At 42.1% G+C, this 18,534-nt stretch overlaps 1 protein-coding gene across 2 annotated transcripts; it reads left to right on the top strand.

The window, feature by feature from the left end:
• Positions 1 to 7,059: 7,059 nt before the first annotated feature.
• On the top strand, positions 7,060 to 18,122 carry LOC121873835 (mediator of RNA polymerase II transcription subunit 15-like). 2 transcript variants are annotated; one of them, XM_042377581.1, is made up of 2 exons: positions 7,060 to 7,182; positions 16,210 to 18,122. In XM_042377581.1, the coding sequence occupies exon 2, from the start codon at positions 16,242 to 16,244 to the stop codon at positions 18,120 to 18,122; it is 1,881 nt and encodes a 626-aa protein (XP_042233515.1). In that variant the 5' UTR covers positions 7,060 to 7,182; positions 16,210 to 16,241. The 2 variants fall into 2 exon arrangements, with proteins under 2 accessions (XP_042233515.1, XP_042233516.1); XM_042377582.1 differs by having other exon boundaries at positions 7,060 to 7,233.
• Positions 18,123 to 18,534: the final 412 nt, after the last annotated feature.

The raw sequence follows: 18,534 nt of genomic DNA, 5'->3' as shown, positions 1-18,534 counted from the left end.
CCTCCCGGGTGTACTTATTCTGTTATGTATATGTATATCTTTGTAATAGCATGTAGTCTCCCATACATGCATTTAAGCAAATATGTAAATGTAAGTGTTTTCACAGTATAGGGTCAGGAGCAGGAGCAGGACGGGCCCAGGTAGGTGTTTGTACCGTCTAGGAGTCACCTGTGGCAAGTCCTCCACCTGTTGAGCTCACAGCCACCTGCAGCTTGCCTTCCTACCCACATTTGTCTTATATAATCTCTACAAGCACCACAAACCACAGGGGCCAGTCACGCCTCCCGTCAGTAAACCCAACTATAACTACAAACTACAGCAGCCACTCACACCTGCGTCATATTAAAACTAAAACTAAAACTAATACAAACCCACACCTCCTTATACAGCCTCCACAACTACTGTAAACCACAGGGGTTGCTCACACCTCCCTGCTGGGGCCTCTACAATCGTTTACAAACCAAAGTCATTGTTTACATTCACTTGATCCGGTTTGGTGCGTTTATTCTACCTTTCAATTTCAAGGCCACAAATGCATTCAGTGCACATAATACGACTATAATCGAATCATTGGTCGCCGTGTTGATAATGTGTGTTTCCTTGTGTCTAATTGGCCAATGACTTACCACCGTCCACAGTATACAAATAAACAGACCATTACTTAACATGTATAAATACCCTTTACTGTGAATGTAAGATTAATGAATTGAATTGAATTGACTTGAATTGAAACAGTTTATTTAGCCAGAAAAATACAGATAGAGTGGATAATAATAATAATATTAAAGAGGAAGCATAAAGTGTGTGGAGTGACCATAAAGCTCAGCTCCCAGTGATAAACTCCCCAGAGAGTGTTCACCACATTTCATGCATTAAGTCAGCAGCTCTACGCCTCGTGAACACCCTCTAGTGGCGCCTCCAAGACACAGTTGTTCCTCCTCCTCCAAGACACAGCTGCTCCTCCAAGACACAGCTGCTCCTCCAAGACACAGTTACTCCTCCAAGACACAGCTACTCCTCCAAGACACAGCTGCTCCTCCAAGACACAGCTGCTCCTCCAAGACACAGCTGCTCCTCCAAGACACAGCTACTCATCCAAGACATAGCTGCTCCTCCAAGACACAGCTGCTCCTCCAAGACACAGCTACTCCTCCAAGACACAGCTACTCATCCAAGACATAGCTGCTCCTCCAAGACACAGCTACTCCTCCAAGACACAGCTGCTCCTCCAAGACACAGCTGCTCCGAATACCAGGTTGTCTTTATATTATATAATGCATCAAAATTAAGACTTGTAGTTTATCCGGCGAGCATGATGAATTTAATACACACCAATAATACTCCGCGTGAGTCAGATTAATATACGATAATACTATACAGGTGATTTGTGTTATATAAGTGAGACTAATATACCGAGGGTTGGGTATCATGATTCATCTATGACTCGATTTATTACGTATTAGTTCACTTACACGAAAAAAAACAAGAACTTAATAATACAATATTACATTTAAAGATTACAGTTTCAAATTTACATAAGAATACAGTTAATACAGTTTCAGAAGATAACTAGTATCATAAAAGTACCGAAACACTGACGGAGTGTTACCAATGCGGTGACCAACCCTATGATGCTGAGGTAAACAGAGGTGAGATACAGTACATTTTACTCGCAATGACAAGTGGGTCTGGCAACACTGGCATTGAATACGGAGAAAGAGATAGGCATGAATTACACACTTGTAGACACATACTGAACTATTCATCCATATAGGGTGTCACAGAAAAATGTCCCTGCCTCCCTCCTTCCCTACCCTCTCCCTGCCGCCCTACTTGCTCCCTATCTTCCTCCCTCCAACTCACAGTGTCTTAGGGAGCAAGCAGGGAGGGAGGGAGGAAGACAGGGATAGTTTCTGGGACACCCTGTACAAATTACGTATATAAAAATTATTATTTAGAACATAAACTCAATAACTTACGTAAAATAACCACAGGTAATTTTATCAGTTACAACTAACGCTTTTTTCCTCGTGTCCAGCAGGTGACGAGCGTAGCAACAATGTAAACACCTGAATTATAGAGTAACACAGGTTCACTCCCACCATAAATAATGCAACAGTCCCCGGTGTAACGCCTGATCCCTTATCAATAAACATATATGCCGCTACACACATACATACAATGGTTTTCTACTCATATATGTACAGTAGAAATATATGTACACACACACACACACAACTACATATAAGCATTCACACGTATACATATTCAATAACACGAACACGCACACATATACAGTATGTACAATGCCCTTCACTAGTGCGTTTACAGGGGCTCGTTAGGCTTGGTGCAGTGTGGCAGCCCTGTGTTTGTTTACTTTGGACAGAAGGTAAACTCGCAATAGTAAATATACTATGGAATCAAAGTAAAACAACTCTCTCAATGATAATGATTTGTGGAATGTTTATATGACGAGCCCCCTTTAAACGCACTATTGAAGGGCACTGTACACACACACACACACACACACACACACACACACACACACACACACACACACACACACACAATTCCTCCTGCAAGGTAGACTCAACTATTTCTATTCAGGTAAGTATCGATTCTCTCCTCTCCCTCCTCTCTTCCTCTTCTTTCACCTTCCTTACCCTTCCTCTTCTCTCGCTCTCCATCACCCTCCGTTCTTCTTCCCTCACCCTCCCTCACGTTTCCTCTCATCCTCTTCCCTCACCTTCCCCCCTTCCTCTTCCCTCACCTTCCTTACCCTTCCTCTTCTCTCACGTTCCCTTTCTTTCTCTTCCCTCCCTTCCTCTTCCCTCACCCACTCCCTCTCTTACTCTTTCCTCACCTTCCCTCTCTCCCTTTTCCCTCACCTACTCCTTCCCTTACCCTCCCTCTCCTTTCCTCTTCCCTCACCCACCCTCCCTCCCTCATCCCAAGCACTTTCCCTAAGTCCAAGGAAAGTGTCCTCTAACTCTATCACTCACCTAAATCCTGAGAAAGTACTTGTCTAATTTTATCTCTCATTTACTTAATCTCGGTCACTTTCCTTGGTAGAGAGAGAGAGAGAGAGAGAGAGAGAGAGAGAGAGAGACTAATATAAACAGGAAGAGAAACTTGATAAAAAAAATATATATATAAATTCCTTTTTGCAACATTAAGAATATAACAACAAATACAAAAACAAACAAATAAACAAATAAACAAATCTCCCAAATACATCAACACCAACGACGACAATGGTAAGACAAGTCAGCTCACCTCCTCAACTAAACATTATGAAAAGATCCACTACACTAAGGAACATCACCCAATACCTCAGTGACTGGTTCCTCCGGCTCCTTCTGGGACCCTAAAACCTGCAACAATTTTCTTTAACTTTCGCTCAAGTTGAATCACCGTCATCATCGTTTATCCATTATTCATGGTTATTAAATGCCAAATAATTACCCCAAACACTAAACATTTTATGAGTATTGGGGATATTTTGTGTTTATTTGAGCTGATATTTGTTTTAGGTGTTAATTTTGTGTTTAGGATTAAATTTCTCTTAATAAAACACCTCATGGGTAAAAAAAAATCACCGGAAAAAACATAGGTGGAAAATCTTGCAGGCCCCTGGTGACGGCTGCAGAGGTTGGCAGTCTGCCCCCCCCATCACCACCATGAATCGATTCAGGGCGTGACCGCAATGCTTTCACGATACTGGTAGTATAGGATCCAACACTATAGACGACGCTGGTGAAGAATCCAACACTACGGTACCAGAAAAGGATGGAATTTACTACAGCAATAGTCATGATACTCCCTCATCTCGTTAAAGGATCCACCACTACAAAAGGGGACGTGGATGATGTTTTAAGACCTTAATAAAGAAGCCAACACCCCCAGGAGAATTAATAAGGTGATCCAACACTACAAAAATGAATATGCGTGATACTTCTTCATCTCAGTAAAGGTTCCAAGACCACAAGAAAGCGTGAATGATAAACCCTAATTTGAAGAAGGAATCCAACGGCTTAAGAAGAATATGAACGATGTGTCATGATATGTAATAAGCTGATCCAACACTACAAGAGGAGTGAGTGGATAAACACCCATGATCCTAATAAGGTTTTCAACACCCTGAGAAAAATATATACGGTGTCTCAATATCTTTTATAAGGGATTTAACACTACAAAACGAGTATGGATGTTCCTTCTAAATCCTAACACGGAATCCAACACCCTATGTAGACTGCAAACGATGGTTCATGATCTTAATAAGGGATTCAACACCATCCAAGCCGAGTAAGGATGTCACTTCAAGATTTTAACATAGGATTCAACACTACAAGTTTGGTTAGTTAAGCGTTAAGTTGGTTAGTGTTCTCGTGAAATAATCTATGTGGATAGCAAGGGTAAAGGTAAAGAAATAGAGAGAGGAGAGATAGGAAGGAGTGGGGGACAGAGAGGGAAGAGAAGATGGGGAGGAGAGGAGACGAAAGAGGAAGAGAATGAAGAGGGAAGTGGAGAGGAGAAGGAATAGCAAGGAAGGGGAAGAGAAAAAGAGGAAAACAGGGGAAGGGAGTAAAGATGGAAGAGGGGAAGGAAATAAAGAGAGGAGAGGAGAGGGCAAGGAAATAAAGAGAGGAGAGGGCAAGAAAATAAAAAGAGAAGATGGGAATAAAGAGGGAGGAGGGGAGAGGGAAAAGAAACAAAGAGGGAAGAGGGGAGAGGGGAGGAGAAGAGGGGAATAAAGAGGGGAATGAAGAGGGGAGGGAGACAGATTGATACAGGCCACTGCCGTCTTGAGGGTAAAATAGGAATCCGATGATCAAGGAAAGAAATAGGACACGGTAATTGGACGAGAAAATTAGGCCTTCAAATGGGGAGGAAATAATTTAGTAATAATGGAAAAGGTTTTGTAATAGAGCACGTGACTTACGTATTTCCTCACAGCCAATCAGGAGAGAGCCCGGGACCACGTATTTCCTCACAGCCAATCAGGAGAGAGCCCGGGGCTGCGTATTTCCTCTCAACAGCCAATAAGGAAAAAGTGTGGAGCTGCGTATTTCTTGATAGCCAATCAGGAGAGAACGCGGGATTGAATATTTCCTCTCATCAGCCAATAAGGAAAAAGTGTGGAGCTGCGTATCCCTTACAGCCAATGAGGAGAGAGCGACGAGCTAGGTATTTCATCTCAGCAACCAATAAGAAGACAGTGCTAGGTTAATATTCACTCCCAACAGCCAATAAGGAAAGAGCTCGTGGTGACGTATTTCCTCACATTATCCATCAACTCAAAAATCGTAAATAATCGTAAGTAATGAAGGTAAGTGTAATAAAAGTTAACCAATGAAGAGAAAGAATTAGAAACATTTAATTATCCGCCATTTTAATAATAAAGTGTTCAGATAATAAGGGTTTTTACGGGTGATTCTTCTGTACACTTTTAGTACTCATCAAATAGAGTTAATTTCTTACATGGTTGAAATATTTTACACATTCAAACTGTAAACAATGAAACTCAAGGGTAATTTCAATGGCTGTGGGTATTGGTAGTGAAACGAGAAGATAATAACCATAGACTTTACTTCCCTGTTAGTTTATACACCTCGTCAACACAACGGAAGTATCGCCAGTAGACGGTGTTCATAAGAGTTCACACTACTTACCACACATCACCACATACACTGTTCTTTACTACACCAACACATCACAGGCGATAACTCTAAGGAAAACGGAGGAGGGGGAGTGGGGGGGTGGACCCCCCAGGACCAGGTATGTTCATATCAAAATTGATTCTATTACTCCACCTCACATATATATTTATGTCATGTGATGGTGTTTGGTGCCTCCCAACCCCCAACCCCCCCCCCCAGTATTGTCTAAGTCCGGTGCTGTATACACATTCACATACATATACACATACATATACACCATCCTTCACATTTCTCCACGTTAAAGGGGTCAACATACATTGAAAAGGTCTCTTTACAGCTAATTGACCGTAACTGTACCATACTAACTGCACCATAGTAACTGTACAATCACTCACTCAACACTCATACTGTTTAGTAAGTAAAAACATTCAGTAATGAGTTTGGAGAAATTTCACCTGCCACCATCACTAATAAGTTACATCCCTCCATCCAGTGGCGTTAGTATTGACTGGTCGTGGCTGTGCTAAATGACTCACCACTGGCTGTCTCCCACGTTACCTCACAAGGCGCAGCTGCTTCTACAGGCGCTGATGAACACACACACACTTGTATATATCTCATCAGTCCATATAGCACGCGGACTTCCATATACTGTATATGTAGCCTCGTGTTTCTTAGCTGGACTCGGTAAAATGCTACTACGGCCACATAATTGGCACGGGCAATCCCCGATAGAAGTACACGTTGCTTAAACAAGACGAATGAACAGTCTGCGTGTCAAATAAAACAAAGCCTACATAACGTTTATTCTTCTTGTGGCGCGGTGGTAGCGATCCCTATTGACAAGCAGGAGTCCAGGGTTCGATTCCTTCCCGACAAGTGAGGTATTGTATGTATGTATGTATATATATATATATATATATATATATATATATATATATATATATATATATATATATATATATATATATATATATATATATATATATATATATATAGTAGAACAGAGTAGTGTTGTCCCCACACTAATAACATTAGAGAGCCTTGTGTGTCTGGGAGCTGTGATATGTAGTGTCATTCTTCACTTTATGTGCCGCATCACCATCAACTACAAGTGCTACTGTTGTGAGCGCCTTTTATGCTTAACGGACACTGAATCATTCTCAAACTGAGCGGGTTGTGTTTGCATTCCATTAACACAGCAGGCCTTTCCGTTTATCGTTTTTACCTGTGATGTTATTTTGTTATATAAAAGTAGGTATGATGCAAGATATAGTGAAACATGTAACGCAAATACATAATGTAATAGAGAGAGTTTACAAAAGTTACATAGAGCTGTGTAGAGGCAGACAGCTGGGCGGGGTATGAGGCGCCAGCCGGCAGTCTGACGTGACGGCACTGGCACTCGGCAGTGCGACGTCGACAGTGGTGGTGGTCGGACGTGGAGGCTCCTTTATTACATTCGCTGTGTCCTACACCTTCACGCCCTCCGTCACACCCAGCACAATAGCTGGTTCATCTTGTTAGTGTGTTTGCTGCACTAGTCTGTGTCGTGTTGATATTCTCGTCCCAGGTAATGGCATAGAATTATAGCTGTAAATACGCTTTGAAGAGCTAACATACAGTAGTAATGGTGGAGAAACCAAGTGTTCGTGAATAAGAATATAAGCTAACGGCACCACGGTTGACAGGTACCATAATTATAAGAGCTGTACAAAGTGAGTCTAGTGAGATTTAGTATACTGTGATGTATCATTTACAAATACCAGCGATTACTCTTAGTGGGAGTCGACTGCGGATTCCGTATCGGCCTTTTCTCGCGTGTCATAGAAAACTTGAGTTTGTCTCACAAGTCCGTGTAATGCGCCGCTCGGGAGATATCTCAAGAGAAACTCCAATTTTCCCCAACATACCTTTACACTGTTCGGTTGCTTTAATATTACGCTCGTAGTATGTTGCCATTGCCACGCCCACCCGTGTTTGTGTTGGCTGAGGTACCCAACTGCGTCCCCCTCTACAGCAGATCCACCTTACTACGCCCTCCCACCCAGGGATTAGTACACTATTCCAGTGATCGTGAGACCTCCCTCGCTTCTAGAATGTTTGGGCTCACAAGGATAGTAATAGAAGAGTGCAACACTAAATAATTAAAGCGGCATGCTCCTTAGGTTGATTATAACCTCCATGAATTATTGTTTGTATATAAAAAACAGTAATCGTAAAGGCTAAATAAAAACTTAGGCCACATTTTGTGTGTAAAGACTAAACCACGAGAAATGAGTGATGAAAATTATTAAGCATATAAAAAGGGAAGTATTTCACCTGTCAACATTACTGAATATTTACTCGAATCTGAATAAATTGTTAAGTATAGTATGGTAGTAACCCATTGAGTGGTAGGAGTTACAGCTGAATAAAATCGTCTGACGTTGGCCATAATAATAAACCCAAGTGACACTGTTCCTTAAAGAGTTAACATTTCCGAACCAGCTTACTTTCCTTGGCGATGAAAGCATAAATAAAAGAAATAAACATTATTCCTTCTCTCAGCGTTAGAACACACACACGAATGGAGCACAGATAACTTACGTGGTCTGCCTGAAGATGTAAATTAATCACACATTAGCTACAGTAGTTATTTTTTGCATTTTACGGTACAATATATTCCCTGGCCTCGTCTCTCCTCTCATCAGTCAGTAGTCAGCGGTATAATTATCTTTACCTGTATAACATTACCAGTAGCAGGTTAAGAATGTTGCGCTACGCTACTTTAAAAATATCCCTCATACGGAATGACATTATCAGTCAGATCGGGAAACTGGACTCACTAAAAAAAACAGAGGCAATATTGATTATTTTTTAACTTTATTCCCTTTTATATTGCAACATTGTACCATTTTTTTTTCCGGACAAAATTACCACCGAAAATGATTATATAATGTCAGTAAGAAGAATAATTACATTTTAATATCTTCGCGGACATTATATGACGTCACTCGAACAAGAAATTACCTACGAAATTGAGAAACGTTTTTTTTTATTAGTTTTCCATTCAAGGAAATTGCATAAAGTTGAAAGTATTTATGATCGAAGAGCCAAACTAAATATTTCCACATCCAATGCGTCGCGTCGCTTCGTCTTCTGTGTGAGTGTGCATGGGTGCGTTTCGTTGCGCGTGGGTCGTGGGTGCGTCAATTTACCGTGCATGTAAGTTAATATTTTTGTAGGTATGTACGCCTTTTATTTGTAGCTGGGTGTGCTTTTATGTGCGTGGACAGGTTTAGTTTTGTGCACGGGTGCTCTGTACACTGCCTATGGGTGCATCTTTTTACTTCTAGGCGGGCGGTGCATTTTGTTGCGGGTGTTGTACTGCATGTGCCATTTACTGATACACTTCACTACACTAAATATAACATTATTTATAGTAAACGACTAATACCAATTAAACTGACATTCAACCACGTGAATCAAATTTTCATTGATAGAACAAATTCTATTGTTAAAATGATACATAAATAATGTTATGTTTTTAGTGAGTTTGGTTTAGTAATTTTGTGCATGATCAATAATATAGCAATTAATTATGATATCACTATTTCGTTTTGCATAGTATATGATAACATGTTTTTTGAGGAATATATTTTCACTGACCAATACTCGATCTGTCATTAAATCGTGATGAAACAAACAGCAACATCTGACACATCGTATTCCACACTTATAATTTATAGCCTGGGGGTAACTTCATTTTCCTCACCACATTAAACGGAATCAGTCAGCTCGGTTACACATGCAAACCAACCTTACTCACTCCACCCTTAAGTCTTCCTTCTTGTAAAACCAGATTAGAAACGACGTAACCTGATCACTCTATAATTAGTTGCTTGTCTCTCCTATTTTCTCTCCTCCGTTTTCTTTAATGGTATTCGTGTGTCTCTTCTTTTCTTTCTCTAGCGCTCTTCTTCTTTTTCCCTCTGCCTCTTATTTCTTCTCGCTCTCTCTCTCACTCCTCTTTAACCATTCATATAATATTGACCTTCTTTCTCTTTCTCTCATTCGTTTCTTCTCTTTCCCCCTCTTCCCTCTCTCTCACTCGTTCCCCCTCTAACCTCTTTTCTCACTCGTTTCCCCTCTCACTCGTTCTTCCTCTCCCTTCTCTCTAACTCGTTCCCCCCTCTCACTCGTTCTTCCTCTCCCCTCTCTTTCGCTCGTTCCTCCTCTCTCTCCCTCACTCGTTCCTCCTCTTTACCCTGTCATATAATACTTTATCCTCTCTTTCACCTCTTCTCTTTCCTGATTCCTCCTCTTCCCTCTCTCTCCCACTCTTCTCCTCCTCTTCTCTCTCTCTCCCACTCTTTCCTCCTCTTCCCTCTCTCTCCACTCTTTCCTCCTCTTCCTTCTGCTTCATCTGTCACTTCTCTTCCCTCTCTCTCACTTCTCTTTACCCCGGCATTTAATATCCCCCCTCTCTCTCTCTCCCCTTTCCTCCCCCACTTGATGCTTCTCCTCATGCCTCTCACCCGTGCCCATTAGCCTCTACTTCTTCCCCCATCTCTCGCTCTCCTCCCGTATTATCCTCTCTCTCCCCTCCTCTTCCTGTCCCGTCTCCCTCCCTCCTTAAACAAACTCATAACAGTTCGAGCAGAATAATGAACCTCGGTAACTCACAGGACACCACCGCCAGTATTTACACGTATCTTGCCTTGTATTGCCGTCGTTATGGAATGCTAATGGGGTATTGATAGGTGATACGGTTAACATTGCGGTAAGAATATCTAAAATGTATTAAAGGTGATTGTAAATATCTTAATTATATTGTTTACCTGAAGGATATTATTTGTGTGTTTTATAGATACGGGTTTATCTTGTAGTGATGATCCAGGCGGAATGCTAAAGCTGGTGGCTAATCTTCACCTGAATCTTTTCGTAATGTTAGAACAGCAGGACTCGCCGTCAACAACACTGCCTCAGTCTTTGGAAATTTTCATACCATTCAATTGAAATTAATATCATATCGTATTGGTAATTATTGATTTAAAAACGACAATTATTATTTTTTTTTTTTGGGGGGGGTTAAAGTTTTTGGAGCCAGTCAAGTAATTTCTATGCCTCAAAATGTTAATAAATCATTGTTATTCTACTTATTTTTCACCGATCAAAACGACAACTAAATGCTGAAATAAAGAGAAAGGTGCCGAAATAAAGAGGAGATATCCGGTAAAGAGGAACCCCGTGCTTGGCTACAGAGAGGAATGTAGGAAACGCATCCTAGTCCCAGCGGGATCATTATGGGCCAAGGATCCACAAGGGATATCTTCCTAAAAAAACGTTGCCCATCTAATACAAGTCTGGAAAATTACAGAAATGTTATCTTGAGTTTTAATGATTAATTTGTTTACTAAAAGAGAACTACAGTGTTAATATTATTTCCTGTTGAAACTTTGAATTGCTGTACAAAGTTTAATTATATGGTTACAATAAGCCCACAGCTTCAGTTTACTCTTAAGCTTAACACTGGACCCAGGGGAACGAACCTCTCTGCGATATAGACGAAGATCTGGATATACGTAACAGAAGCTTCCGTTCAGATTATACCGAATTAACATAATTAGTTTTAATACTGATTAAAGTTATGAAAGAATTTGTTAACTCGGGCAACGCAAGACAATTCTACATTCCTCTTCAGTTTGCTTTGTTGTCTTTCTTAGTTTTTTATCACGTGTTGATTATTACCGAGCAGCCCGCCGTGTGTCACTTAGGAACAATACCCAGTCGACCATCGTCACGTATAAACCTCCAACACTCACGACCAGCCTCCCGTCAGTGTATAACCCCTCACACACACACACACACACACACACACACACACACACACACACACACACACACACACACACACGAGTTTTGTTCTCTTGTCATGGCTTCAAAACTGAATCTACTTAATTTCAGGTTCACTTTTCGAAGTTGGTGATAACGAAAGCAACTGTGATCCTGAGAAAGTTATATTAGGCTAAGTTTTATAATTTACGTTTATTTACGTGATTTTTCGTTTGCTATAGAAGTCCTACGCCGTCGACAAATATTGATTCCAGCGTTTATACCTTTACTTAAGTCTGCCAAGGCACAACAAACCTAATCTACCTCAACCAAATGACTTACTAGAGTATGCTCCAGCGTACAGAGAGGCACCCTGTAGGTATTATTTCCCGAAGGCCCCTTTACCCGAAACGTCCACCCGGGCCATCGCCAATAGCTATCTGCTCTAGGTCGATAACAAACGTCTATTGGCCCATTATAGGGGACGCCACTTCCGTACTTAGCCGCGGTTTGTCCATCTCAGATCAATATGGTCATTGCTCAGTGTATCCTGGTAAAAGTTTTGTACAAGTCACTTTACTCCTTGGAATTTATACCCCTAACATGTAAAATGTATTCTTTCCTAAGTTGTTTTAATGGCCGATATCCTTATTTATATCGATTTGATTTGATAAAAACCCATACATGTATACATATATAAACATTTATCGATGATAGCACGTCAAATATCATCAACACTAACTTCCAATGTGGTCACCCATGAAAAACAACAACTAACAAGTAGACGTTTTGGCTTAGCTCCACCTCACTTACTCATATGGTTTTACGAAATGTTAATGTTTGAAGTGGTAAGAGGATTTGAAGGAAGTGGAAATTATGGGGGTCCGTGACATACCTCCCGTGAATCATTCCATAACGAGACGTGATATATAGCGACTCTGGGACACGGCAGGATATAGACATGTTTGGATGGGGTTATAATGTTAATACTGTACTGCGCTACAACACCTGAGGTCTTTAAGCGCGTAGCTATTAGTTTTAAACGTTAACTAAGGTCGAGTTGATGATTTTTCAGTGAACAATGATGATTTGGTTTTAGGAATTCATTAAACTGAACCAGTCAGGTGAATCAGTGAGTTTTCCTTGCTGGCCGATTAGTTGTAAAATTATCCCTCTCACCCGGAAATATTATTCAGTTCTTTCACGCGGTCCAACCTTAGTATGCAATAATTAGTGTGTGGGAGCGTGAGGGACCACTCGTAGGAGGGCTGGTGGGTGACGAAAGAATTCCTTATTGATTATGTCTGTGTTGAAAGGCGGGGCAGCATTCAGCAGGGGCAGTGTTCAACAGGGGCAGGGCTCATGAGTGACAGTGTTCAACAGGGGCAGGGCTCATGAGTGACAGTGCTCAACAGGGGCAGGGTTCATGAGTGACAGTGTTCAACAGGGGCAGGGCTCATGAGTGACAGTGTTCAACAGGGGCAGGGCTCATCAGTAACAGTGTTCAACAGGGGCAGGACTCATGAGTGAGTGTTCAACAGGGGCAGGGCTGTGACAGTGTTTCAGTGACACAGGGGCAGGGCTCATCAGTAACAGTGTTCAACAGGGGCAGGACTCATGAGTGACAGTGTTCAACAGGGGGCAGGACTCATCAGTAACAGTGTTCAACAGGGGCAGGGCTCATGAGTAACAGTGTTCAACAGGGGCAGGGCTCATGAGTAACAGTGTTCAACAGGGGCAGGACTCATGAGTGAGTGTTCAACAGGGGCAGGGCTCATAACAGTGTTCAACAGGGGCAGGGCTCATGAGTGAGTGTTCAACAGGGGCAGGGCTCATGAGTGACAGTGTTCAACAGGGGCAGGGCTCATGAGTGACAGTGTTCAACAGGGGCAGGGCTCATGAGTGAGTGTTCAACAGGGGCAGGGCTCATGAGTGACAGTGTTCAACAGGGGCAGGGCTCATGAGTGACAGTGTTCAACAGGGGCAGGGGGAAGACTTCTTTTTTCCTCTTTACCAAATAATCTACTGTAGGTAAATAAATAACGCAGTAGCACCACCTGACTCATGTACAACTACGTCGGGTATGGTACTTGTTGTGTTGGTTTTGTGTGTTTTAAATGACGTTCGATCTGTGTTAGGTGGTGGTTAAGTTAGGAGTAAGTCTATGTTCTAATAACCTTTCTCACTATAATGTCGGGTATCAGGTTCCTAAATGGAGACAAGATAATACTGATGTAGTTATTACAGTAAACTCTCACTGGAGTTGTGATGACATTTTGGCCCCTAACTTAAATAGATCAGTTGTTGGCGTCCTCTCATGCACTGTACTACACGTGCCCGGGCCGGGATGAGACAGGCAGACAATTATACTTTTCTATGTAGCACCTCATAGGGCAAGTGACTCTTGTTTTTACAGTTTATTTTTCTTTAAAATTTAAACTTAACAGATATTCAAATTTTAATTAAAAAATATCAAAGTTAATTGTGTTGACACTTGGTGGTAGAGACCGTCTTTACTGGCGTAGGTACCATATATTACTGCAAGCCTTCCACATTAGATTTAGGCCTTTTAAGAAACAGCACAATACTCTTAGATCAAAGTGACAAAACCAGAGTTATTTTCCATACACTTCTTCTAGTTTGTACTTGTCTTACTGGGACTGCACAAAGATGCCGAGTGATTTTCAGAAGAACAAGATTGTCACTAAAGGTGGATACACCAACCACCGCCGCACCACAAAAGTCCAAGGGGCCCAAACTTTGAATAGAAATAACAAAAGTTTTCTGACTATTGTATAAAAATGTGTAGAGAGAGAGAGAGAGAGAGAGAGAGAGAGAGAGAGAGAGAGAGAGAGAGAGAGAGAGAGAGAGAGAGAGAGAGAGAGAGAGAGAGAGAGAGAGAGAGAGAGAGAGAGTTACATTAGGGGAGATTATCTAACATTACTCTAAATTTGAACTATAGGCTACAGAAATATACAATGCAACAGTCCCCAGACTACAGCAATCATACGTGGAATCCGCGAGCTTCGTTTTGACAGAAATTCAGGGTCAACCAAATATTACATGCACGGAGTTTTTTTTGCATTCCTTGCTAATATTCCTCTCTCCAGAATTGTCTCCTGTGTGTGTGTGTGTGTGTGTGTGTGTGTGTGTGTGTGTGTGTGTGTGTGTGCAACTTTGGGTAAATATCCGTACTTGGTATAAAGTTAAAAAAAAAACAATAGGAACGTCAGTACAGTCCACTGAAAACCTTATAAAGTTAGAGTCAAGTGCAGAGAGATAAAAGTGTGAGAAGAATAAAGGACTACCGCCCGGGGTGGGTCAGGACGCGAGCGTCTTTGTTTTGCTGCTGCTGGCAAAGTTTAGGGCAGCGGTCGATGAAAACTCATTTCTTTTAGGAGGACGGGTAGGAAAACTGCGGCTGGGGAGCTGAAGACGTGTGTTTCTCGTATATTAGTTTAAAATAATATAAGGGCAGGGGGATTCTCAAAACAAACGTTAGAATATGTTAGGCTGCAACAGACCCTAGTTGGTTGTGATATTGACGGCCAGGCTGTGCTGTTAAAGATGTAGGCCACGTACGTAGGCTACCAGAGAGGAAATTTACTCCCTAAGTTATGGAATATTGGAGATGACCGTCGCCTGCACGAGTAATGGTGTGCTTCCAGGATATTTACATAAGATATTGTGTGTATCAATGTTTACCGAACTAAACTAATGTAACCGAATTTAAGTACAGCACAGTATTGTTATTTTATGATAGGAAATGGCGTCTTAAATAAAAAAGAGCACATTTTACCTTATGTGGACTACAATACTTTCTACTGAGTTATTAAAAATATCTATTTGGCGAGAGCGTCGGACTTTTACTCATTTCAGAAATAATCCTCAACTGGAAACAGGAACACACCTTACAACTACGCCACAATGATAAGAGACAAAAGAGGCATCGAAATTACAATCTACCATAATTAGAGTCTCGTGTTCCCAGCAAAGGGAAAATAAACTTAGGAATCTTGCTGAATCTGGGCCCAGAAACTTTTTCCGTACATCTGAACTCACGCATTACGTCACCACAAAGGTCTCACCTTATGTAAATGCTTAATGTAATTAGTTAGTGTAATGTGGCTTCCTGGACGACGGCGAGGCACCGCATGTAACTTTATTCTGGTTCACCGGGTGTTGAGTCACAGAGCTGCCTTTGTTGTACATTTTGACCTGTTGTAATTAAGTTCGATCTTTAAAGAGTATTTCTTATATTTTTCTCTTATTAAATCCCTATTGCTTGTTTAATATTTAGGTGGACTTTAATGAAGATGAATCCAGTAGAGTAGACTTGTATTTTCATGTTCATTCTTCCTTTTCATGACTCTACAACATATATATTTCATTTACTCGAATCTACAGCAGAGATTACAATTAGACATGCAATTGCACGTGCATAATTACCACATTAACACAATTATAGTCTTTCTCTAGAAAACTTAATGACAAAAACATTTTCTTGGGAATTTCATAAAGTCGTTCTTGGAATAATAACTCGGGATACGCATTCGTGTCTGGGTTAATTAACACAAATCTGCTTTGGATCTACTGTAGACATGCTCCTGGCTCAATTACATTTTTAGATATAACCGATTTACATGTAAACTTACACAACCTCCACCTTCCTGAGCTCTGCATATGAACTAGGAAAGGAATTTACCGAATTTTATTTATGTCTGGCTTTCAGGAAGGCGAGGCGAGCGTATCGTAGGTGTATTGATGAGTGGGGGTCAAGACTCACTTGGCCTGGGGCATCATCGCCAATCCCAACAGGCCAAAACGTCCACAGGGGGATTTGAGGACCCTTGGGTGCTCCGGAGGACGCAGGCTGGGGCCCCCATCCCTTTGCAGTCTACGGCCAGTTACTCCCTCAGTCCGCATCAACCCACGGCCTCACAGCCTCCATCTCCTCGACCTCCACCGGCTTCTCAGTCGTTGTCAGTCCGCCCTGGAGGGACTTCTCACTCACTCTCACCCCATCCTACAGGAACCTCTCGCTCCCCCTCACCCGACCCTAAAGGGACATCTCGTTCCCCTTCACCTCGCCCTAAAGGGACATCTCGCTCCCCTTCACCTCGTCCTGAAGGGATTTCTCGCTCCCTTTTGCCACAGCCCCCTTCGAAAGGGCCGAAGGGGAGCGTCTTCTTCAATACAATCCAGGAGTCGAGAAATAGGCAGAGACTGCTGAAAGAAAGCACCACAGGCAAGACTGACATAGGGAATGTGGTGTTGTACCTACAAGGTGCCGTGAGCGCCGAGGACAGCAGCTTAGACCCGCAAGCAACACAGCAACACTGGCGCCAGCAGCAACAGCTCCAGCAGCGCCAGCAGCAACAGGAGCAGTTTCAACAACGCCACCAGCAGATAAAACAAGAAACACAGAGCTTACTGCAGCAGCAGCAGTATGTACAGAATCAGCAACAAGTACTAACACAACACCAGAGGGCACACTGGGATAGTCTTCAGGGACAGCAGCGTGCACAATATAAAGATCTACTGAAGCAACATAAAACTTTTATGATATCACAACCATCCGCTGTACGTAAACAGTTAGGCTTTCAGCAGCGTGCAGTGCAACAGAAATTAATGCAACAACATAAAACACAACAGCAACAGCTAAAGAGCCATCAGGAGCAGCAGCAAAACGCATTTCAACAACACTTGTACGAAATTCAGCGGAAACTCGGTATACTACAACAACAGCAGCAGTTTTTACTTCATGAAGAACAACAATTCAATCAACAAATACAGGAGCAACATCAACTGGAAGAACAACGAAAGAGAGAACAAGAACTCGAACATCAAAAGCAACAGCAGCAAATAACCGAACTACAAAAGCAACGACAGCAACAAATCAAACAACAAGAACAACACCAACAAAGAACCAAAGCTGAATCTACTGAGGGCAGCAACAACAACAACGAATCCTTCAAGAACATCAACAAACTCCTTCAGAATGTCTTGAATCCCACTGAAGAGACAGAAGAGGAGGAAGAAATACGAGAGAAACAAGAAGTTGTCTCCGATACTGTGCTTTCAGCTGCGCCGTCAGATAGCAGTACACGGAGTCCGGCGGAGGAAGAACAGGTTCAGTTTATTCAGAGTCTCGGCGAGTGTGTCGACAGGGTTCGATCCTTCAGCTTCAGTTGTGCAGCCACAGAGGACAATACACGTCACCAGGTTTATCCACAACCTCGACGTCGATCCTTAGGACTCAGTAAAGGGCCGTCTGGACTAAATGTGGGACCATCACTTCTCAACCTTGGCCCTTCAGGACAACAGAAAGGTCCTGGAAACTTAAATAAGGGTCCAGCCTGGTTAAATAAAGGTCCAAGCAAAATAAATAAGGGCCCTAGCGATTTAACTCGGGGACCAAGTTGCTTAAGCAAAGGCCCAGCTGATATAAATTTAGGTCCTTCTGATAGGAGGACGGGGCCCTCTGGAATCAACAAGGGGCCTAGTCATATCAACAAAGGCCCCGTGACTGAACACACGGGCCAGGCCACTACCTATAAGGGGCCCTCGTCACTAGCCAAAGGACCTGCTAACAAAATACTTGGACCTGCAAGCATGAGGCTGACCGTGGAGCAAACACACTGAGCACCACCACAAGTTCCTCTCAACTTGTACACATGAGCGACTTCTCGTGGTTTACACCTGGGATATCTTCAGAGCAGTTGTCACCATTTACACTTAACAGTTGCTCTGCTTGTTCTTTTGTGACTTGTATCTACTCACCGTGAGCATCTTACCACGCTAATGTACTGTACGTTGTTTATTTAACCATCTATGTAAAATGCATTTAACTCAATATATCCAATGTGTTTAGCAGTGTGCACTCTACCTTAATACGAAGTCTTCTTGAGGTGGATATGACAATACAGTACCAAATATAACGATAAGTAATGCAGAATAACGAACTGAACATCGAAACTGAGTAAAGTTTCCAAGTAAAGTTTCCAAAGTGTTCACAGAGCTTCGTCATTATGCTTATGTCTACTCATGGAAAATT

The sequence above is a fragment of the Homarus americanus genome, unplaced genomic scaffold, assembly GCF_018991925.1.
Source record: "Homarus americanus isolate GMGI-L3 unplaced genomic scaffold, GMGI_Hamer_2.0 scaffold25827, whole genome shotgun sequence".
Classification (NCBI taxonomy): Eukaryota; Metazoa; Arthropoda; class Malacostraca; order Decapoda; family Nephropidae; genus Homarus; species Homarus americanus.
This window is presented reverse-complemented; position numbering and strand designations above follow the sequence as displayed.

Excerpts from the sequence above, each read along its gene's own strand:
- LOC121873835 (XM_042377581.1), top strand. The coding sequence starts at position 16,242 with ATGAGTGGGGGTCAAGACTCACTTGGCCTGGGGCATCATCGCCAATCC.